A 23,145-nucleotide genomic window follows, 5' to 3' on the forward strand; every position below is an offset into this window, starting at 1 on the left:
ATTTATTCTCCTAATATGCCATGTGCCCTATAGTAAATCAGTGGTGTCTACCGTGTCTACATATTCTGAAAATAAACTGGAGACTGACATGACCCGTGAGCTCCCCATGACATGTGTTAATTGAGTCGATCATGATCAAAATGATAACATTATGTTATGTAACTTATGGTATGTCCATTTACGCAAATTATACGGACACATTGATGCCCCCGCCCGAGCCCAACAACACAGCTCTTCCCCATGCAGTTGGTTGATTGAATCATTTACGATAAGACAAGTTATAGTAAATGAGTGACTCAACCAGGCGGTGCGTGCACCCCCTACCAACCGCACCGGTCTACTGCGTGATGGCGTCACACACAGCCCTGCTGTCAGTGTTGCCATGTTTGCTTATTATAAGCGACTTCGAGCTTGTTTTTCTGTGAAGTAATGTAAGCCTAAATATAATATTGGTTTACCGTTGTTTCCAAAATGTTGTTTAAAACACCAGTGGTTCTCAAACAGTTTCATGTCAAGGACCCCATCCCACATTTTCTCCACAAACCTTGTGACGAGCTTGTATCTTTTTATTATCGTTTATTGTCAAATATCCAATGCATACCGTAGGTTAAGTGCTCATGTAGTTTGGGCCTGTTTTCATAGACCTGTCTGCTTATTTATCTCTCAAGATCTCCAGATCTGGCAACAGTGCCTGCTGTAACAGTACAGCCAGTGCGACTCTTTCACTATACCTCTCATCCACTGCATTACAACTAGCTGTCCGTCTTCTAATCTACATTCTACAACATCCTAAAATGGGCAACTGTCAAGTAAGGTTACAATTTCATGCATCGTTTTACGCACTATAGCCTAATGAACGTATGTTTGCTGTAAAGGCGACAGATCACATTCTTCTCTTGCTTATTATCTTATCTTGCGTGCGTCTATTTATAAAACGGCTCCATTTAATAGTGGTAGAAAGCGGTTATGCTGACGACCAGAGTTAAGAATGATAGGTCAATTTTCTGTAGGCTACGTTAAATCGATTTAAAACTAACCATTAGTTCTAAATCGCTTTGACTTTTGTGAAAATGTATTAGCTAGCTAGACTAGGTTTATAGGCTACTACAGTGATTTCGGGTTTACACTAGACTAGATGACACTGCACTGCTCAGCAGAGTAACGGCCTAGGTTAATAACGCGAGGACACGGCCAGCCAGCCACTCCTTTGCGGAATTCATCTTAGCTCAGCTCCGTTAGAACTTAGATCTGATGAATGAGCAGAGAGAGAGAGAGAGAGAGAGAGATTTAATTGAATCGAGAGAGGGGGGTCCCATGGGCCTATCGAGGAGGAGGGGGGTGTCCTGTCCCCCATTCATCCAAATTCACAAGGCCTCGATCAGTGCACCCCACCAACTTTGTTTAGTGCAGTTTTTAGTGGGGTCTGGCCGTCTGGGGGACCCCCATAGAGTTAGGGACCCCCTGGGGGTCCTTGAGGATAGAAAGACGAGTTAGTTTAACCACTTTAACACATTGGCTTATAGCATATAGCTTATAACCTGTGCATGCTGTGAGCTTAGATTTGGCTACTGCAAACATCTCGAGTCGAAAATATTTAACATTTTAACAACACAAATCTTGTAGCCTATAGATGGCCCTGCGGTCGCCGGTCCCGCAGCCAAAAACATATGAATTTGGGGGTCCCTCCTTGAAATGAAAACGTTTGAGTATCACTGAGTTTAGTGAGCTAATTCACAATAGGCCTCACCAACTTTGTTTAGTTAAGACAGCTGCGAATTCCACTGTGTGTGACTGCGTGTGTGTGTGTGTGTGTGTGTGCGCATTCTATACTGAATCCACCACCCTCCCCCATTGTGCACCAGTGCTCCAACTTGATTACATAATACTAACTAGGCTTACACCCACCCCCACTGAACCTGCCTAATCTACACATTGCTGAATTTTGTAATACAACCTTACACTACACAGTAAAATTAACTCCAAGTCAGTAGCCTACAAATGGACGGGCGCAAGGGGTCCACGGGTTCATTTGTACACTGTTTTGAGTTACAAAAAAATAGATGAATTAACACAGTGGATTTTGCATAACGCACAGTTCAGAGGTCGCCGGATTTGACCGGGGGCGAGAGTGTTTTGGGGCGAACGTTCTTGTATTCTATAATAGGCATATGTGTCGGTATCTATGGATGCTATATCAAAGCGTGTAATACTCTAGTAATGTCTTGGAAGTGTTGCAGTTGTGTAACAATCTGTTTTTAATCATCATAGCCCACAATTGTCCCCTATGAGGATTTTGATGTCATGGCTGACATCAAGGCCATTCGTAAAGCCTGCAAAGGACTAGGTGAGTTCAGATATTTTAGTGTTTGACTTTAAACACTGTCATTACAAACAAGCATATACTGCATACTTAGACATGTATAATATTGTGGATACATCATGTTGCATTTTCAGGAACTGACGAGAAGGCCATCATTGAGGTCCTGGCCAATCGCAGTTCATACCAACGTCAAATAATCAAGCAGGCCTACTTTGACAAGTATGATGATGTGAGTGACTTTCAGATATCCCTAATATGTGTAATAATAACTTTAGACTTTTAGACTTTTGATAAGCGACATATGATGACGTAAGCTTACACAGAACAAGATTTCCTTCCTTGTGTCTTAATCTTTTCCAAAAAGGTCATTTTTAAACTAGTATTCAACGTTTTAACCTAATAAGCCTTATTTTACATCATCATATGGCGGTGTCACATTGTGAAAATAGCCGATTTCGTGTTGCAAATTAATTGTGAACTTTTTACTCTTATTTTTGCTATTTGTTTCTTTACAATAATTGTGTATCTGGTTGCAATGTTCACAATTCCATGCACCAAATAGGGACCCCAGGGTTTAATGGGGTTAATAAATCACAGTACTTTTATAAACTCAACACCACCCCCTTCCTTTCTCTTGGTCTCTCTTCTGTGTCTGCTTTTCACATGCATGGCTTTCTCGTCCACTTTCTCTTTTTCTGCCTGCCCTTGTTTCCTTTTCCCCTCTGTCTTCTGTCTCACTTCGCCTGTTGATCAGGAGCTGGTGGACAAGCTGAAGAGTGAGCTGTCGGGGAACTTTGAGAACGCCATCGTGGCCATGTTGGACCCGCCTGTGATCTACGCAGTGAAGGAGCTGAGGAAAGCCATGAAGGGAGCTGGGACCGATGAAGACGTGCTGGTGGAGATCCTGTGCACTGCCACCAACGCTGTCAGTAGCATTTTTGATTGCTTGATTGAGTAATTGATTGATTGATTGATTGATTGATTGAATACTTTAGTCAGAAATGTAAACAGCACATGGTGCAGTCAGACATTAATGATGGTGACATTCCACATTTTGGTGTAGGAGCCTACAATAAGAATTTTCCCACGTTTGTTCTGAAATTCAATCAACTGCTCACTACTACTGTTTTCATTAATGTTTAGTATATATATATACACACACACACACACACACACACACACACACACACACACACACACACACACACACACACACACACACACACACACACACACACACACACACACACACACACACACACACACACACACACACATATGAAGGAATGAAAATAATATTTTTTTTCCTTTTACAACAGGACATTGCCATGTTCAAGGAGTGCTATGCTCAGGGTAAGCAAATTACATTAAGCAAATTAGTTGTGTTTTAGGGGAAAAGAAACATGCATCCTTCAAAATCTTTAATGTAAGAGGAATATCTGATTTGGCACGAAACTCTTCTGAAGGCTGTTGCTCAAAGGCTCACATTTGTCATTACTCATTACCAATAGGCCTATCTCACAGCCCCCTTTCCACGCCCACTTCCGGTAGATAGTGGTGTCATTTAACATTAGGCATTACCACTTTTTTTCTCTGGAGAATCTAAGTACATTTCCTAATGTTAAAATGTCAAAGACCGATAATAATATGAAGAAAACACAATGGTATAACAACTCAAATAAGTAGAATAAACCTTACCTTTACAAAACGGTAGTTTGTGGCTTGTGAAAATACCTATTTTAACCTGCCCTAGGGGGCGTAAAAAGGGGGCGGGGAAATGCTGTGAGATAGGCCTATTGTCGTTGATTTTACTTCCTTGTATTATGACTCCTGGAGGAATGAGTTTTGGCCCCCATATACACATGGTCCTGTATTTCCTGTCCCACTAGCCGTCCGATAGCCATGTGATGTAAAGGTTGAGTTTGTTTAGCCACAGTGACTTAAGTTCCTACTCACCATCATCTGCTGATTGCACTGATAAATAATATTTAGATTTTCTTTGAGAGAGCTTTCTCAACCACTATCATGTAGCCTAATAGTATACCTTTTATAATACCTTTTTATAGGCCTATATCTACTAAGGTTTGTGTTTACTTTTAACCCATTTACACCTGAGGCCGATTCTAACAGTGTTCTGTAAAATGTCGTTTTTATTTAAAAATATGTGTATATACTAGCAAAATCTAAAATGATACAGATTCTCTCCCAGATTGAAACATATTTGACGTATAGGTTAAACAGATCTATGTCGAAAGGTGACCTCTTCAAGTTTTAAGAACCAAAAACGTATGTTTTGCCAGCATTGCACATAGACAATCAATGTTTAAGTATGGCTACGCCAAATAAACACCAGCTCAGTGGCCTTGCGGTGAGAATGTCCGCGTCCAAGATTGGGGCCCCACTTAAAATCGGGGGGAGATGATGGAGAGAATGGGAGAAGTAAAGAGGGGGAAAAAAGAGAGGGAGAGAAAAAAGAGACTGGAAGGTCGGGGTTCGATCCCCGGCCCGGGTCATACCAATTAAAGACTCAATGCCTTCCTGCTTGGCACTCAGCAAGTGGATTGGGGGTACACCAGGGGATGTACTACATCAAGCTGCCTCACGCTACATTACTTATTATTTACTACGGCAAATATACAGCGCACAGTAATATCATCTGTGTGTTCATTTAAGATTTTTTTCTTAGAAATTTGTACTCTGTTAAAATGGCACTGAGGATTTTACTGTGTTTTATTGAGCTTACTGTATTTTGATGAGAAGACAGGAGTCAGGGAGGCTCCAATTTTAGATGGTGATTCATTAATACTGGATAGGTTTTCCATCCCGTAACATTACACATCTTAAGTTTCCCGGAGTTTTTACATTATGTTTTTTTTAAAATGTCTTGCTTTTCAGTGCATGAGCGTGACCTTGAGGAAGACATCGAAGGAGACACGAGTGGAGATGTCAGAAACCTGCTCATGGCTCTTTTAGAGGTAAATGGCCTCGCCGTTGTTCTATTCCTGGTATCTGTCATGCAATGTAACTCAATTCCTCCTTTGGACGGAAATCAAGCTCGCACTCCCTGGCCTTCGCTCACGTGTGTGAATGTGTGCACGCACGCACGCACGCACGCACGCACGCACGCACGCACGCACGCACGCACGCACGCACGCACGCACGCACGCACGCACGCACGCACGCACGCACGCACGCACGCACGCACGCACGCACGCACGCACGCACGCACGCACGCACGCACGCACGCACGCACGCACGCACGCACGCACGCACGCACGCACGCACGCACGCACGCACGCACGCACGCACGCACGCACGCACGCACGCACGCACGCACGCACGCACGCACGCACGCACGCACGCACGCACGCACGCACGCACGCACGCACGCACGCACGCACGCACGCACGCACGCACGCACGCACGCACGCACGCACGCACGCACGCACGCACGCACGCACGCACGCACGCACGCACGCACGCACGCACGCACGCACGCACGCACGCACGCACGCACGCACGCACGCACGCACGCACGCACGCACGCACGCACGCACGCACGCACGCACGCACGCACGCACACACACACACACACACACACACACACACACACACACACACACACACACACACACACACACACACACACACACACACACACACACACACACACACACACACACACACACACACACACACACACACACAGCACGCTGGCTGCATTCCAGACTCCCTTTCATTAGTCAAATGGCTGGCCGATACTGTTGCCTGAAGCCAGGCAGAAAGAAGTGCCTCACGTCACCTCACATCCAGTCTCTCTCACGTGTTCCAGGGTACCAGAGATGAAAGCTGGGATGTGGACGAGGAACTGGCCGAAGCAGATGCTACCGCTCTCTTTGAGGTACTGTTATTTATACAATATACAACCCTCTATAGTCTATACTAACAGTATAGAAGCATCAATATTGATCAAACAACTCACAAACACTATGAGTTGTTTGATCAATATTGATGCTTCTATACTGTTACACCACTTTCAACCATAACATGGTTGTTATCACCTAGCTACAAGAAGTGGTGGAAGAAGTATTCACATTTTCAATTAAAGTATCACTATCACAACGGAAACATATGGTATGGTATTACCATCAAAATATTCTTAAAGTACCCAGTAAACCAAGTAAAAGTATCATAAGCTATTTCCCAAGATCTGCTATTTTCTAAATAGCCAAAGTATTACTCGGCTAATAAGTAGTACTCGGCTGTCGGGCAGAAACCAGCTAACTCCAAAATAGAGAACCTTATATATTTTTAAAAAAACAAAGCAATACAACATCAAAATTGCTATTGTGACTTTATATATTGTCAGGGAAAGAGGTGGTGGAGTTAGCTGCTTTAGCAGACAGTTTGAGGGTCCAATGGAATTATCTGGTTTTGTCAGGAGCACTTTTTAATACTTTTTAATCAACACAAGGGTGTTCAATAGCATTGATTTATCAAAAAAAGGAGTTAGCTGTTTTTTCCCCGGACAGCGACTTTTACGAGCTGTAAAAGTATTGAAAATTGTACAGAAGTAGGCCTGCAGTAAATAGTTGCTTCCCACCACTGCCTATAGGTTCTCTTTTGGTTTCCCATATTTCCATGGGGTTTTTCATCATTGTTTATGACTTTGCCTTTGTGTTTCATCATTGTCCAATTAAATTATCTTAAAGCTTAACAGAAACGTCTGGTATTCATTTTACTGTAGGCTGGAGAAGGATGTTTTGGAACAGATGAGAACACTTTCAGCTACATTCTGGCCAACAGGAACTATCTGCAACTACAAGCCACCTTCAAGATTTATGAGCAGGTACATAAGAGTGGACACTACAGTACAGTACAGTAGCCACTATGTCGCTTCTTGAGTTGACATGGCTATCTATTGAATTATCATGCAATGAATGTTTGGATTTCAACGTTTCAATGTTTTTTTATGTTTCAGCTCTCTCAAACTGAAATCCTGGATGCCATTGAGAATGAGACTGGTGGGACACTGAAAAAATGCTATATTGCTATTGGTATGTATTCATTATAAAGTATCTGAATATTGCACAAAGTCTATACTAGTTTATTTTTGGAACACAGTTCTTATAACCCAATAGAAAAAAATAACGCTGCCCATGACCCTGGGGTAGTGGGAGTGACGTCAGACTCTATAGGTCAGGAGATGCAGTATACATGCTTCTGTTACTGTCAAAATAATTGCTCAACATTTTGTGCTTCTGAAATGTTCATTTAATGAAAGATTTTCTACTAAATAATTAATTAAGTAATTAATTAATAAAGGGCTTTACCTTCATACCAGCACATTTTATAATCGTCCATCTTTTCAAATATTAGATGCTTGAAGTTGGATTGTTTATCAGAGTGAAACATTGAATGCCAGCCTAAAGATGTGGGGGAGAATAAAGTAGTTTTTATTTTAGAAACATAGACTTTGCTGTTCAGAATATATTTCTTTTGGGGTCAATTTCACTGGAAGTTTCATGAAAGCCTGTTCTTCTTTGCCAACAGTGAGAGTTGCCAAGAACCCCCAGCTGTTCTTTGCCAGACGTCTGCACGATGCCATGGCAGGAGCGGGCACCGACGAGGACACCATTATCCGGATCATTGTGTGCCGATCTGAGGTACGCTAAATGTGGTGAAAAGTAGACTTTTGTTCGAATACCGATACCAGTATTTGTACGCCATTTCATCACATATGCAATTTCATTTAAGGTCACATTTTTAATGAATCAGTTGATGTTGCGCTACTGTTTTATACTCTTACTGTGCTATTTACATTATTATTTTACATACATTATTATGTTATTAGCTGCAATTTGTATTTATTCCTAGATCAGTGGTTCTCAAACCTTTTCATTTCAAGGACCCCCATGACTCTGAGAGTGTACAAATGGAATCATTTGTACACACTGTTATAGGTACCGGGTAGGTACTTGGTATCGACCGATACAAGTTACAAGTACACCGTAAACGGTATATGAAACGGAAGGATACAATTGGTATACCTCTAGTGCAAAGAAACTGAAGGTATTTACCGTAATTTTAGGCATCCTATACTGTAAGCTTGATAAATGATATGAGGACTCATATTCATGTTTATCGTTTCATTTTCTCCAACAAACAGTACGATCTGGAGACCATCAAAGACATGTACTTGGAAAAGTACGACGTGTCCCTGAAGGACGCCCTGAGGGACGAGTGCAGTGGGGACTTCAAGCGTCTCCTCTTGGCCATCTGCCACTGAGAGCGAGGAAGACGAGGAGGAGGAGGAGGAGGAGGAGGAGTTGACAGACAGGAGGTGACAGGGAGGGGCGTGAGACAGACAGCAGAGGGAGGGCCTACATTGGACAGAGGGTGCTGCTGATGCTTCCCTCTTGGGCAAACTAACACTACTTACTCTCGGTCCGACTTGTCCACATGCCGTTTGACAACTTTGTGTTGGGTTGGAGCGGGAAGGGTTGGGGCCGTTAGATACAAGTCCATCATAGTTACGTAGTCTCTTGTCAGTAACGTTGTCATCTAGGAGGCGTATAAGAGCAGGGCTTGTTTCATAGGTATGGGGTACAGTACGTTTACAGTAGTTTGTCATAGTCATGCATTGCCAAGCCCAGCTACTACAGATTTACAGGACTGACACTAACGCAGATACAAGTACATACTGATACACAGTTTAAGGGCAGCAGGATGGCTTTAACAAAATGTGTTAGGATCATAAGAGACATGCTGTACTGTGCAGGCATCATACCTTCACTAGCATATACACATACCTGGGCTCTTGAAGTTATGTACTGTTAACACATTTTTGGATTACCGCCTTTCTTGGTAGCCATCTGTAGTTACGCCCTGGGAGGCTGTAGCTAGTTGTAGCTAGTTCGGACATTAATGCTAGCATAATCTGACTGACTGTATACATGCTGTGGCTAGATTATGCCTTTTATGTCAAGTTTACTGTGAAAAATTGAGCTAAGATGTGCACATCCACACCCTGTGTTGGCCAGGTGCTGAGTGGAAAGTATTAGACTACAAATGAAAAAAAGCTATGGTCTCCATTTAAAAGTGAGTGAATGTAGTGAATGTATTGCGCCCCAAAGTGTAACTGTAAGCACTAAATGTTTCTTTTAAATGGAGCCCATCAGTCTGTATAGGGAAGGGCATGATCTGCTGGAAAGTAAAACATAAATGTACTGTATGTTGACAGACATGTGGTGGGAAGGCTACCGGTATATTGAAAAGGGATGGTTTTGAGAGCATACAGGGGAAGGTTTTGTCAGCTAAAATTGATGTTAGAAATGCATTTTTCACGGTCAGTATCTCCCACCCTCCATGCTCCAACTCTCTGTGACTGAATGATTTTTAACCGTTAATGTGACGTAAAATGCAATTGCTCCTATTAGCTTGAACATATTTGCACGGGGCAGAAAGCTGAAAGTCTGTTACGACAGAGTGCCACTGGTATTATAGAAGATGGAAATGTAATGTTGTTTTGAACGTTTTTTAGCCTTTTAATCACAACCTCTCCATAAGAAGACCATATTTTGTGTTTGTACTAAAGAATCTATTGTTATTGACTTGATGTTAGAATACCATCCTGTCCTGCAAAGACAAAAGACATGCCTTGACAAATCCACATGCACCTCACAATGTTATATTTTTGTACTTAAAGACTAACAAAGTATTGACTATGGTGTATAATTTAGTCTTGACTATTTTACAATTGTTAGAAGAGACACAAAGGTAGAGTTAGCACCTTGATGTAACATTAGCTATTTTGTCCAAAATGTAAAGAAATAAAATGTTTGAGAAATGGTCTTAAGTAATGCAAATCACACTGTGCATGATGTGAAAATGCATGGTACATTATCAGACTTAAATTTACGGTACCCTTCAACTGACCGTAATTGTCAAATGTTCAATCATATTCTAATCATGTATACTTTACATATTTTACATTTTGGACCAAATTAGGCATTTTTTACATAGAGGTGCCCATTCTTCCTTAGTGCCCACTCTCACTGTTATAGCGAATAGCGGAGAACCAGCCTGCTGATATTTAAAGTGCAGTTATATATATTTAGCACAAAGATCTGTTCCTGTGACTAACGATCCCTTGTGTGTGTGTGTGTGTGTCCCATGGCAGCTGTGTTTTAACATGCTACAAATATCCCCTATTGTAAACATTTGTAAACAGGATGGCCAACTGAAATTAACTCCATTTAAGAGTAGCCCAATAGCAGCAACAACTGGGATATTCAGTTTGGCCTTTTTAGAATTAAAATAATTGGGACCAACATTTTCCTCAGTCAGTATAGCCAAAGAACTGTGTTAAATGCAAATAAAGCAACCTATTAAGTTAAATGTAAATGTCTCCTTTTTTTGTTTGTTAAAAGCTACCTAATTATCCTCTTGAATTGCACTGAAGTTAGAAATAAACACGGCCAGGGTATTAAAACCATGTTGGACTTGGAGATAAGCTATCAATTAATTGATGTCGGAGTGCCTAATGCAGGGTTCTTCAACAGGTGCCCCCTAGGGGTCCTCAGAATTACTGCAGGGCAGTGGGCCGCCAAATCTTTGTGATATATTTTTGAGTGGTGCAACCACTCCAAGGAACAGCAATGTCCCTTATATGTCCCTATGTCTGTACCTATGTCTGTCCGTCCCTATGTTTAGAGTACCAGTAGGGGCAAAAGTGGCACTGTTGTGCTAGAAACAGAGAGAGAGAGAGAGATAGTGTTGCACTGTTGCCTGCTAATTACAGAGAGAGAGAGAGAGAGAGAGAGATGTGGGAGAGGGGGAGAGAGAGAAAGGGAGAGGTGTCTGGTAAATTCTAATTCCCCCACACAGTAACTCTATAATTTCTCGACCGTTTCGGACGCGGGATGGCTCGCCGGAACCGGGGCGGCACCCTGGGCGCGTTCCTGTGGGTCTGGAAGTTCCGGGGACCCACCGGCCACTGGGGAGCCCCACACGGAGTTGCACCACTCAGTTCACACGGGTGTGATTTTTGTTTTTACATTAACCACTTAATAATGTTCCTATTCTGAGGAAAACTTTAGCCAAACATAGCAGATCTACAAGTGAGCTTGTAAATCGGTTATTATTTATCAACAAAGGTCAAGTGTAGGGCTGTAGGCTACTAAATATAAATAATAAAATAAATGTCTTAAAATGTACAAATATGAATCCAACATGACATGACATGAATAGTGCGTTGCATTCACAACACATTGTGAGCTTGTAGATCGGCTATTCTCAAATGGCCAAAATGTATGTATTAAAGTGTTAGTTTTGTAATAATCAAAATCTACAAAGTTCTAGTAACTAAAGTTTTCAAATAATTGTAGTTGAATAAAAGTACAATATTTGCCTCTGATATGTAATGGATTAGAAGTATTGGAAATTGGAAATACTCAAGTAAAGTAGGCCTACAGTAAAAATGGTCACAGTACTTCACTTGTAAATGTACTTACTAGTTACTTTCCACCTCTGGCTCCGCCATGCCTTCATCCAGAGACCAAGAACGCGTCACATCGATGGTGCTCTAGCGGCCTCTGGCGCCGTCTTGGGGTAATGCATGTTGTCATAATACAGTCGCGCAGCATTTCCTCCTCAGCTCAGCTGTTCGTGTTTTGGCGGAAAGAAGCCATTTTTTACCACAAATGAGGCAGTGTGGGACTGGTGGGACTCCTACTGAAGAATAAACAGCAGCATACATTTTACCGACCGGTCTGGACGCAACATAAGGTACGTACTCGCCTTGGTTTTTAGTAATTTTGTGTATTTCTTTGCTTGTAGTAACCTTTACTGATTTACTGTCAGCCATCTTGTCATTAATTATTATCGTCTCCAAGAGATGAAATCATAAAACAACGTTATTCTATTAGTTTTACCATGCACACATCGTGCTTAGCGTGTGTAAACGTCGTGTCGACTCGTGTCAATATCAAACAGTCAGTTTATTGTGTTTTCTGTTTTGGGCTTTATTATGTTTACGGCTGTGGATCAATTAGCACGTTAATTAATTGCTCCACTGCACCTAGTCTGCATCAGTGCTGCGTCCACGAGCTCACCGTCGCCATGGAAACATCAATTAAGTGAAGCTGCGAGTGTTTCTTTAATCTAAAAGCAATGCTTATTATCACCTCCTCGTGTAGAGCAGTGGTACAATAATCATATTTGAACTTGGGACCCCCTTAAATAAATACGGTAATCATATTTGAACTGGGGACCCCCCAAAATAAATAATCATATTTGAACTGGGGACCCCCCACCTCGACAAGAACTTGGAATTGTCTGAGTTGAGACATTAGCCTACATGTTGTTTGACTTATTGGCATGAAGAAACACATTTACATGGCCAAAGCAAGTGTCAAAATATAATAAAAACAGTTGAAAATGGGTGAAGTATTATTGGAGCCGGGGGTGGTGCGATATGGAAAATATAATATCAATATATTTTTTCAAGCAGTATCACGATATTATCACTATTTGTTCATGCATTAGGCCTGTGCCCGTTGGGTACAGGCCTACTAGGAACGATGCAAGTTGGAAATGCATGCCCACCCAGTTATTATGTCTGTGTCCCTTTTATGCCTATATGGAGGCAAATTCTCTCTTCCTCACTTCCCATGTCCCGCCTCCCGCACCGTGACTGGCTAGCTGCACGTCCTATTTACTGCCTCTGATTGGCCGACCGCATACATGCTGGATGTTTTTAAAGGGCCTTGCAAACGGGAAGCGAGGAACGCACACGTTGTTGCCTGGATCAACGACAGGTCTGCTCCAGGTCTGCTCAAGAGGGGTGCAACAACTAACCTGACTCCGCCAGATGGGGCAGCAGAGAGTACACTGGGTTCCCCCCTCCTGCTCCCATCTGGGAACTCTCAGGCAGACTTGATGCTCCGGCCACCAAACGGCCTGGCCAATCAGCGGCAGCTAGAGGTGGGATCAAGGCATACACAGTGCGTAACGGGGAGCGGTTCATTTTCAATGAGACCTGCGTTTTTGCGCGGAGCAGTCGCTGTGCGACAACGCAAGCGTATTTATGTGAGCGCGTGCTCGTTACGTGCACACGCCCGCGACTCACCAGACCTGGATTCTGTTTCAACAGGTGACCCCTAGGGGTCCTCAGAATTACTGCAGGGCAGTAACTGGTTTTTTTTACGCTTGCGTTGTTGCACCCCTCTTGAGCAGACCTGTAGCAGACCTGTCGTTGATCCAGGCAACAACGTGTGCGTTCCTCGCTTCCCGTTTGTAAGGTCCTTTATGCTGTTGTGTCTTGGGAGGCGGGACATGGGAAGTTTCGCACACGTTAGGGGAGGGTCGAGGGTCCCGTAAGGGGCTAGTATCGAATTTGAAGTTTTGGGGCGAATGGTTCTCGAGTTATGTGAATTACAGACGTACACACAGACTTGGTGGTGCCCGGCTGTAGAGCACCCAGTCGGTAACGATGGAAGTTGGAGATCCATGCCCCACCCGGCTATGCAATACCCGTTGTATCCGTGTCAGAGTACCCGTTCCACCCAACTGTCTGTCCCTTTTATGCCCGCATATATGGAGATTTCTGTATCTGTCTCTCTGTGTCCCTTTATTCCTATATGGAGTTCTGTGTCAGGCTGCGGCATGCCCAAATATGGAGTGTTGTGATGTCAGAACAAACAGGCCAGCTCCATATATGGAACATGGACAGGGGCCCTGTCCAGAGCCTGGGCAGGCCTTTTGTGGTGGTTCTGGTCTGGACAACCGTGGGTCCGACCGACAGACAGATGGTGCATTTATAGATGGATAAGATAGAAGATTGGAACGATGCAAGTTGGAAATGCATGCCCCACCCAGTGGGATTTGTATTTGGCTTTTCTGCCTTTATTGATAGATACAAGTGAAGATTGACAGGAAAGAGAGACAGAGGGAGACATGCAGCAAAGTGGTGGATTTCTTTTGCTGATTTATGCTGAAAAATTGTGTCCTATCATGCTTGAGATACCCCACATTTAGGGACTCCAAATCGAACCAAAGTGGTGTCATTCTTTTGTGCTTTTTCTCCAACAACAATTGCGCTATTTTTTTTTAGTTTAATATAACAAAAAAATTTATTACATGAGGGTTTTAATGAGTTTTATACCATCATTGTCCAAATTGCTCCATGGTGGTAGAGACTCATTCTGTGCTATTTCAATTCTTAATTGAATTGAATTAAGGATGAACTCATACATGAATTTGTCACAAACTCATCATTAATTCCTCACCAAAATGAAATCTTTCATTAAGGACGTTATTTCACAGTTCCACTTCTATACCCAGGATTTGTAAAATTGTGTTTATTTTGACGGGAGACCCTGCATATTAATGAACAATACAATCAATGTAATGTAAATACACCAGAATTAGCAAGGAAGCTAATAGTACATAACATTACATTACACAGGGAAAACAAATCATAGCATAAGTGAGTGCTCATAGGCGGATAGGAGTAGAGAGGAGGGTCTCACATTTAAGTGGCTAAATATCTGGAAATACGTGTTGAACTTGAACATTATTGTCCATAATTGCCTGCAGGTGTGTGGAGAGATGTCGTTGTGGCAGCAGGAGCCGTCGGCCTACTCGCCCTGCGTGGAGATCGACTCCAGCTCGGTGAGGCGTAAGGAGAGGGTGAGCTCGCCCCCCTGGCTCAAACAGGAGCACGACGACCTCAGCATCATGAAGTGGGACACCTTTCCCACTGGGAACACGGCCGACGTGGTTCAGGACAACACGCCCAGCAGCATGTCCAGTAAGCACAAATACGCATGCAGTGGTGGAAAGTAACTGAGTAACCGTGATTTCTCGGGTTTAATGCTTGTACCCTCGTGTGCCAAACCCGCAGAATCTCGGGTGTCTTTAATGTAATTTAATCCAGAATTTATAGTATTTAATTTACTGTTCGTTAGCTGTTTTTAGCATCCGTTGCTAGCCTCCGGTGACACCCATGTTGTGATGTAATTGAATATCCAAAATACCCCTCGTACACGCGCACGCAAGCAATCTAAAGCATTTCTAGGACTCACATTGAGATGAAGGACTATGTTTACATAGCCTCGGTCCCAGGCTCACTTAACTGCGAAAAGAAGAGCCTGGTCACAACGTAAGGCAAAGAAGCTATCGGCGGACGTATCGTCCGGAACATCCATCAGATGTATTTCCCCCGGATACGATATTTTCCCGACCAATCACAACACTTGTTTCATTCGCGGAGAATGTGAACTGATTTGTAAAGCATCAACGTCATTTCCTTGTTTCGGTGGGGACTAGTAAACACAGCCGCACCGCGTGACGTAGTTATCTTACACGCAACACTTCCGCCACTTCCGCTGATAGTCTTTTCAGCGTAGGTCTTGCCCAGGGTGATGTTTACAGCTTAATATAACTTGAATCTGACCTCGCGAGTGGATAACCATTGTTTACATTTTGAGATGACGCTCTGGACTGCAGCTCCGTGCACCACACAACTACTTTGCGTTCAACTAGGCTCATAGAGAGCATAGTTATGTTAAAGACGGCCTGTCTATTCCAGTTCTCTGGCAACAGGACTCGTGAGTTTAGCCACCAGATGGCGGCATGTAATCGGTTAAGTACAATTTTGAGGTATTTGTACTTTACTTGAGTATTTCCAATACTCAATTCCAATACAGAGGCAAATATTGTACTTTTACTCCACTACATTTATTTGAAAACTTTAGTTACTTTGATTATTATTACAAAACATACATTAAGAAATCAGACCCGTCTGAACTGAGTGGTGCTGTACTGTACTCGTGCTGTAGTACTAAAAAAGAATGCATATTGTTGTGACTTTTTGGGACAAATGTGATCAAACATTTGACTTCCGCACTCCAGGAATGCGGTAGTGCCGTTCTCAGACATAAAAGGTTGACAGATCCGCTAAAATGCAGTCAAAACAACAGAGGCTTGCCGTCTAAAGCAGACTTGAGCCACGAGAGGCACTCACGGGCTCTTGGTCAGATGAAGAGTCAGATGAAGAGAGACTTGTAACGTCATATCCAAATGGTATTGGAAACCAATACATTTTAAACTTTGGAGCATGATGTAATGTGCAGACTTTATTGTTTTTAGATTCTGACCTTTCTGTTTGCCTCTGCCTTTGATTGAGGTACATATTTCCCTTTTATTTTCTCTTCTGCACTGTGACTGTATCTGTTAATGTTTACTTTTGTTTCGTCCATCCTAATGCCATTGTATAATTGTGTTTCCTTTACTTGCATGTACTGTGTAAACTAAAGTATGTTGAATTGCCCTGTTGAAATCTGCTAATCAAATAACTGCATATGAATGCTTTACGCTTCATTACTGGTGATGGCTTTTACTCACTGTATTTATTATGAAAAAATGGGCTGGCCTTCTCTCACCACTCGTGGAGAACAACATTGTTTTATGTGTGGAAAGCTTCCGTTGACACTCCACAAATGAAAAGTGAACAAGGAAAGACTGCTTTCATCTTTTATGCTCCAGACAAATGGAAGAAAATCCAGGATTCTCTGAAACTGGAGTCTCTATAGAGACATTTAAGGCACTACTTGAGGATGCATCACATACGGGCTGTACCTGTTTTGTGTAGCCCCTGTGTAATAGCATTATGATGGGGTTTTTTCCAGCTCACTATATTTCACCTTATGTAAAATTGTTGTTGTTTGTTGTATGTTGTGATCAGGGCGTCCTTTTAAAAGAGAGCATGCTCTCAATGGTCTTCCCTGATTAAAAACCCACTCAGACCTGAAACGCATCTGTGTCACATTAGCTTTTAACCACTTTAACCATAATTTTAAACTTTAGTTATTGAAAAATATTAGATATACAAAGCTCATAGCACGGCTCTCGATACGAACTAGATCTGCTATTTTTCAAAAATTGTGAAAACGTGTGCAAATCTTTGAATATATATTCTTTCACAACAAAGGTTTTTAACTCATATCTTGGGGGGGGGGGGGACGACAACATATTTTCAGATGGAGGTCGGCAGCCAAATAATGGAAATAATTATGCAAATAATGATAATTCTGGGGGTACTTGACATGAAATAGTTTGAGAACCACTGTAGAAACATAGGTTTTTTTTCTTTCAGAAAACTGATTTAGAAGACATTTGTAGAATCTGGTCTCAGATCTCAGTGGGTTAAATAAAAGTAAATAAATAAATACAAACTAATGCTTTTCATATTATTCTGTGTGCCCTCCCTCCCCAGCTGCCTCTACTTCAGTCTGATAGAGGGTCTATATAGTACTAATGTGTTTCATATATTGTTCTGTGTGCCCTCCCTCCCCAGCAGCCTCCACCTCGGAGGGCCTGCCCCCCAGGGTGATGCTGACCATCACCAAGCTGCAGTGCATGCTGGAGAGCAAGCAGGAGCGCATCGCCGCCCTGGAGAGGCAGGTGGACGACCTGATGCAGGACCGCAAGTTCCTCCGCAGCCAGATCGAGAACCTCACCAGCAACCGCTCCATGCCCGCTTTTGCACAGCCCACCCCTGTGGTCGAAGGTCAGCGCTCTGCAGTGTCACGATTACAAATTTAAAGTTGACGATTAATTGTCACACAAATAATTGCGATCAACGGTTTAATTGTGTTTTTTTACATTGAACATTGGAACGTTACAACTTGTATTTCTGTTGCCTTTTAGGCTTCGTAATCACAAATTGCACGTCAGGGAAGATGACAAATAACCTAAATATACAGAATATAAGAAATCACTGAAGCGTTTAATATTTCTTTCTCTCCCAAAAATTGTCAAAATAGCAGAAATAGTTCATCTACAAGCTTACAACACGTCACTATTTCTGCTATTTTTGAAAAATGAAAATCTTTGAAAGGAAAATGTATGGTCAATTGGACATGTTTCAACATGGAAACGATTAACGATTATGCCAAAATAATTGCAATTATCTCAGATAATTGCGATTAGGCGATTGTGTAATAATTGTGACAGCCCTACAGCAGTGTTGATTTTGTCGCTTAAAACTGTGACCAAAATGTTCGTCGACTGCCTTTTCTCACCGACAAAATCTAAATCAAAACAAAATTAAAACTAAGCTATGATGACTAAAAAGTACTACATTGACAATTTCGTCAAAGGATAAAAAACTAGACTACAATGTTAGGGAGGGACTAGTGAAGAAGAGATCCAGTAGAACTAAAAGACAAGTCTGTTTGTTTGTTTGCGCTCGGGTTCTCTGAAAATAGCAGTTCTACAAGCTCATAGATTGGCTATTGCTCTGCTATATGCTCTGGTACAGTAGAAAAGTGTTGTACATTATATTTCAGCAGTGGTTCTCAAACCTTTTCATGTCAAGGACCCCCACATTGATATAGCCAAAGCATATAATTAAATGAATTTGTTCAATCTTTCCCCTGTTTCTGTTCATACACAGCCCCTAAAGCCGCCAAGGTTCCACACCCGGAGCCTAAATCTCGTAGGAGAGAGCGGGCTTCCTCCAGCTCCTCTATAAGCAACGGCAGTGACTCGGAGGCGTCTGGCTTCTCCGAGATGTCTGCCGCCTCCAGTGAACACAAGAGGAAGAGACACCACAAGGACAAGAGAAGAGCCAAGAAAGGCAAGGACTACAGCAGGAAGAGAGGTAACGTGGAATGACAAGACAAGACACCACACAATGATAATCCAGGTAGTGGATCAAAAGCTTTAACCACTTAAGTGGTTAAAGAGTTTGATATAACAATGATGCCATTGTGATGTCATTTGAAAAACAGTGACAACAGTGTGTGGAGCATGACCAAAAGTGTACATTTTCTGTCATGCAAAAGTTAAGAAAAAGCAGGTTCACTTTGCTGGCAAAAGAATCTCAGACCGAGAACAATAGTGTGTTGCCTACACCAACCACACTAGTAATAATACATACAATTTATGTATAAATATAGCGCTTAAAAGAAAGTCCTTTCGGCTGTTCGGCTGGGGTCGCCACCATCTGCCTCCATCTCACGCTGTCCTCTGCCTCTTCCCTCACACCAACTAACTTCATGTCCTCTTTCACTACATCCATACATCTCCTCTTAGGTCTTCCTCTTCTAGACCTCCTACCTGGCAGTTCCAACCTCAGCATCCTTCTACCGATATACTCACTATCCCTCCTCTGTACAAACCATCTCAGTCTGGCCTCTCTGGCTTCATCTCCAAAACATCTTAACATGCACTGTCCCTCGGATGTACTCATTCCTGTTTTTCACTTAAGGTTGCTTGGATTCCAGCATTTCACCGCTACCTCTATAAGGCAACAGGCTGAATGCTGGTCATATTGGCATATTTGCGTGAATTTCAGCCACTCTTTTGCCATTTGAAAGTAACAACAGCACACTTCCAGTTCTTACGACCAGATTTACTAGAAATAGGTTTGGGATCCTTAGGATTTTAACGATTCCGGTTCCGTAACGATTCCCTCCTAATGGTCCGACTCCTTGACTATTCCCTTTGGTTCCATTTGTACACATATTCAGTCCGTTTTGTGTCGGTATTTTGTGAAACAAATGTGAACTCATCATTGACAGGCACTTCCTTATGCTACTATTGCGGGATCTCTGTATAAAAGTGGCTACAGTCTTAATTTTTCTTCTATCTGTACTCAGCCACCGGCGTCCAGTATGTTATCCATCGCTACAAACAAGTCCTCTCTGCCTTTATCAAGAAGAAGAGCATGAGCGAGGCCTTCCGCCACTACGGAATCGACCGCAACACCATCGCCAACACGGCGTCCATCGCCGAGCTCCATCTGGCTGGCAAGGACCTGGTCTCTTTGGTGGGCACGTTCCGCCAGGGAGACGAGACTCTGGTGAACTACGCTCAGAGATGCTCCCTGGTCATTGATACCGACGGGGAGCTGGCTAGACAGATAGACCAGATGAAATCCAATGGAGAGCTTCTACCTATCTCTGGGAAAAGGCCCAGGGTACTACACTCCCACCTCCAGCAGCTAGGTGGAGGTGGTGGAGAAAACATTTTACATGGTTTATAATGTGACTCATTTTAACCTTCTCAACCTGTGGTTCGGGGACCCCCAGGGGGGTCCCAACATTATTTTGGGGGTGGAAAGGCTTTGTGGCTTTCCAGTTTGGCTATTTTCACAATATTCGTCTGTGGAACAGAGTCAAACAAAAGGCCCAGCCTGTGTGATTTCTGGTCTAGAGCTGGTCTAGGGCTTTTCTTTTTGAGCCGAATGCGAGCGAAAATAAAAGCCTGGGTACCGAGGCTAAACAAAATGTAATGCCTCAACTTTTTCAATTCCAAGTGCTTGTCAGGTTATGTGTGTGTGTGGGGGGGGGGAGTGCCCCCATTTCAAATAGGATTATTTTGGGAGGTCGCGGCCAGACAAGGTTGACAACCATTGTTTTTTGGGGGACAAAATCATGCCTTTACATTCACTTGGGACTCATTCACTAACACAAATCTGTGCTTTATATCGAGCTAGGTGTTACCGATCATACTAATTAAGGCTCTGTTCCATTTAGTGTACAGTGGTTCTCAAACCTTTTAATTTCAAGGACCCCCCCCCCCATAACTCTTGAGTGTAAAATGGAACCAAAATTGACCTGAAACCTGTACAGGGCCATTTTGAACCCACTCAAGAACACATTGAGTTTTTCCAGTGAGCCAACATGCACAATAGAGCTTGTAGATTGGCTATTTCCAGCATGCAACGGACCAAGTGTAAAATCAGTCATTACGACACCATTACGGTCTGACGAAATACTTTTTTTCCTCACAAATCCAACTGTAGATTTAGTGGAATAAAATCGATATGATATTTATTATTTGGTCAACTAAAATTAGACAAAAAAAACATGCCTAATAAAATATGACCTAAATTAAATTGACTATGACTAAACTAAATCGAAATGTGCTCTATTAGATATTAGTGAATGAGGCCCAGAATGTCTAGAGTCTAGTAGTTGTACTTGTTGTATACTGTGCAACCCCCGGCACCTAAACTGACCTCTACGTTTCAGGTATCTCATTTTTAAGTAACAATTGTTTTTATGTTTGCCTTATTTTGTTATCTCAATGTGATCATGAATGTGAATGTGTATCTTGGTATCTTTATATTAGCAAATTTTACTGATTTAAAGCTGCACTATTATGTAACCTTCCTCTTCTACCCCGGATTTGAACCCGTTTTCGTACATACAGATTTGACAAAATAAAACGTTATTAATTAGAAAAATGTTACTGTGTATAGTGCCGCTTTAATTGGAACTGGGTTTTTTTTTGTCCAATTCTATTTATTTGAGGAAGGCAGACAGAGGTAGTTAGTGTATGTGCCCACAAGGTGGCAGTGCTCACATGTTAAATGATGTTTACAAATTATGGAAGTCACAGAGTAGCTGGAATTTTAGTCCTTTGTTTCAAAATGGTGGATTCTTTAATTCTGTTGTTTAGGCACCGTATACATGTACACATGTTCTTATTATTGTTTGGTAATGTTTTGGTTGGTAATGATTTTGTTGAATAATTCACTGTACTCGTATTCTGAGAATATTTAAACTGTTCCAAATATATATATATATATATATATATATTCTTTTTAGTTTTTAGTTATTCTTTTCTTAACTGCTCTGTTTCAATTGAAAAATTGTTTTAAAGCTAAACTCACTGAATTGTTGTGTAGCCTACTTTTTCATGTTTACCCACCCAGGCCACCCTAGACCATTGTGTAGAATATTGTGTAATTTGTCATGGTCAAACACAATGTTGGGAGGGGTGGACATTCTCAACACTTTCATGTCAAGGAAAGTTGCACACAAAGCTCAAGTGATGAACAAGTGATGGAAAAATGTTTATCTAGAGGCCAACAATGTTAACTATATGGTATGAATTGTAGTTAAAATCATATCGTCTTGGGTATGAAACCTCATGTCCAAAACCGATATTTTTCAGTATTCAAATACAAAAAATAGAAAAAGTTGCAGATCTAAAACGCATTCTGCTACTTTTAATGTGTGACACTATAGTATGAATGATCAAGTAATAATAGCTTGAATTTATATAGCGCCTTTCATGAACCCAAGGATGCTTTACATCAAAAACAAAGAACAACCAAACAACAAAACAAAACAACTCTTTGCCATAAGCCTGAGAGAATAGACTATAATAGAGAGTAGGGCATTCGTTTATGAATAAACAAAGTTAAAATATGGACATGAGGTTTCTGCTCGACAGCAATGATACATAATTTATTTCCATATTAAATGTTGCAGCTCCACAGGTCAAAGTATTGCGGACAGTCTGCTGACCAGGGCTTGTGTAGACAGATGGACAGTCTGCTGACCAGGGCTTGTGTAGACCGATGGGGAGGCTTGTTGAGACCGACATCCCTGCAGAGTCATGGTGGTAAGTGTCAGTGCAAAGTGTTGCTATTTAATTGCATTCTCCATTTATTCAGCATTTGAGCCATGGACCACCATTTGATGACATTTAGCCTCAGACCCAATACGGTCTTGTCATTGGATACCATTTTTGTCCACAATTCCATGCTGTATTGATGTGGTACAATAGGAGAGATGTCAGGCAAACAATCAAATAACAATTCTTCTACATTCTCTAATTGTGTAGTCTTCTTCTAAATTAAGTAATGCAGATGTTTAACAATAATTTAACTCTCGAGTGATGGTTTCATTTTACGCTCTCAAGAGTTAAATCTCTATAAGGATCCATTTGGTTACCAACTCCATCATTTAGCTGGGGGCCACCTGGAACCACCTCAAGGACCACTGGTGGTCCCCGGATCA

At 42.1% G+C, this 23,145-nt stretch overlaps 2 protein-coding genes across 4 annotated transcripts; both read left to right on the forward strand.

The window, feature by feature from the left end:
- Nucleotides 1-734: 734 nt before the first annotated feature.
- Nucleotides 735-10,720, forward strand: anxa13 (annexin A13). 2 transcript variants are annotated; one of them, XM_079489712.1, is made up of 11 exons: nt 735-809; nt 2,269-2,344; nt 2,455-2,549; nt 3,075-3,245; nt 3,640-3,673; nt 5,216-5,295; nt 6,153-6,221; nt 7,068-7,169; nt 7,302-7,377; nt 7,874-7,986; nt 8,490-10,720. In XM_079489712.1, exons 1-11 carry the CDS (start codon nt 795-797, stop codon nt 8,607-8,609), a joined length of 951 nt encoding a protein of 316 aa, XP_079345838.1. In that variant the 5' UTR covers nt 735-794; the 3' UTR covers nt 8,610-10,720. The 2 variants fall into 2 exon arrangements, with proteins under 2 accessions (XP_079345838.1, XP_079345839.1); XM_079489713.1 differs by having other exon boundaries at nt 3,078-3,245.
- Nucleotides 10,721-11,972: 1,252 nt separating this feature from the next.
- LOC306913540 (coiled-coil domain-containing protein 106) lies at nt 11,973-22,537 on the forward strand. Of its 2 annotated transcripts, none has more exons than XM_079490268.1 (5): nt 11,973-12,109; nt 14,921-15,134; nt 17,682-17,894; nt 18,783-18,989; nt 19,990-22,537. In XM_079490268.1, the coding sequence occupies exons 2-5, from the start codon at nt 14,933-14,935 to the stop codon at nt 20,373-20,375; spliced, it is 1,008 nt and encodes a 335-aa protein (XP_079346394.1). In that variant the 5' UTR covers nt 11,973-12,109; nt 14,921-14,932; the 3' UTR covers nt 20,376-22,537. The 2 variants fall into 2 exon arrangements, with proteins under 2 accessions (XP_079346394.1, XP_079346395.1); XM_079490269.1 differs by having other exon boundaries at nt 17,685-17,894.
- Nucleotides 22,538-23,145: the final 608 nt, after the last annotated feature.

Source organism: Electrona antarctica (genome assembly GCF_951216825.1).
Source record: "Electrona antarctica genome assembly, chromosome: 20".
NCBI classification, from domain to species: domain Eukaryota; kingdom Metazoa; phylum Chordata; class Actinopteri; order Myctophiformes; family Myctophidae; genus Electrona; species Electrona antarctica.

Excerpts from the sequence above, each read along its gene's own strand:
- anxa13 (XM_079489712.1), top strand. Across the intron at positions 5,296-6,152 it reads TGCTCATGGCTCTTTTAGAG|GGTACCAGAGATGAAAGCTG; the intron begins GTAAATGGCCTC and ends CACGTGTTCCAG. Across the intron at positions 6,222-7,067 it reads ATGCTACCGCTCTCTTTGAG|GCTGGAGAAGGATGTTTTGG; the intron begins GTACTGTTATTT and ends ATTTTACTGTAG.
- LOC306913540 (XM_079490268.1), top strand. The coding sequence starts at position 14,933 with ATGTCGTTGTGGCAGCAGGAGCCGTCGGCCTACTCGCCCTGCGTGGAG. Across the intron at positions 15,135-17,681 it reads CACGCCCAGCAGCATGTCCA|CAGCCTCCACCTCGGAGGGC; the intron begins GTAAGCACAAAT and ends CTCCCTCCCCAG. Across the intron at positions 18,990-19,989 it reads GGACTACAGCAGGAAGAGAG|CCACCGGCGTCCAGTATGTT; the intron begins GTAACGTGGAAT and ends ATCTGTACTCAG.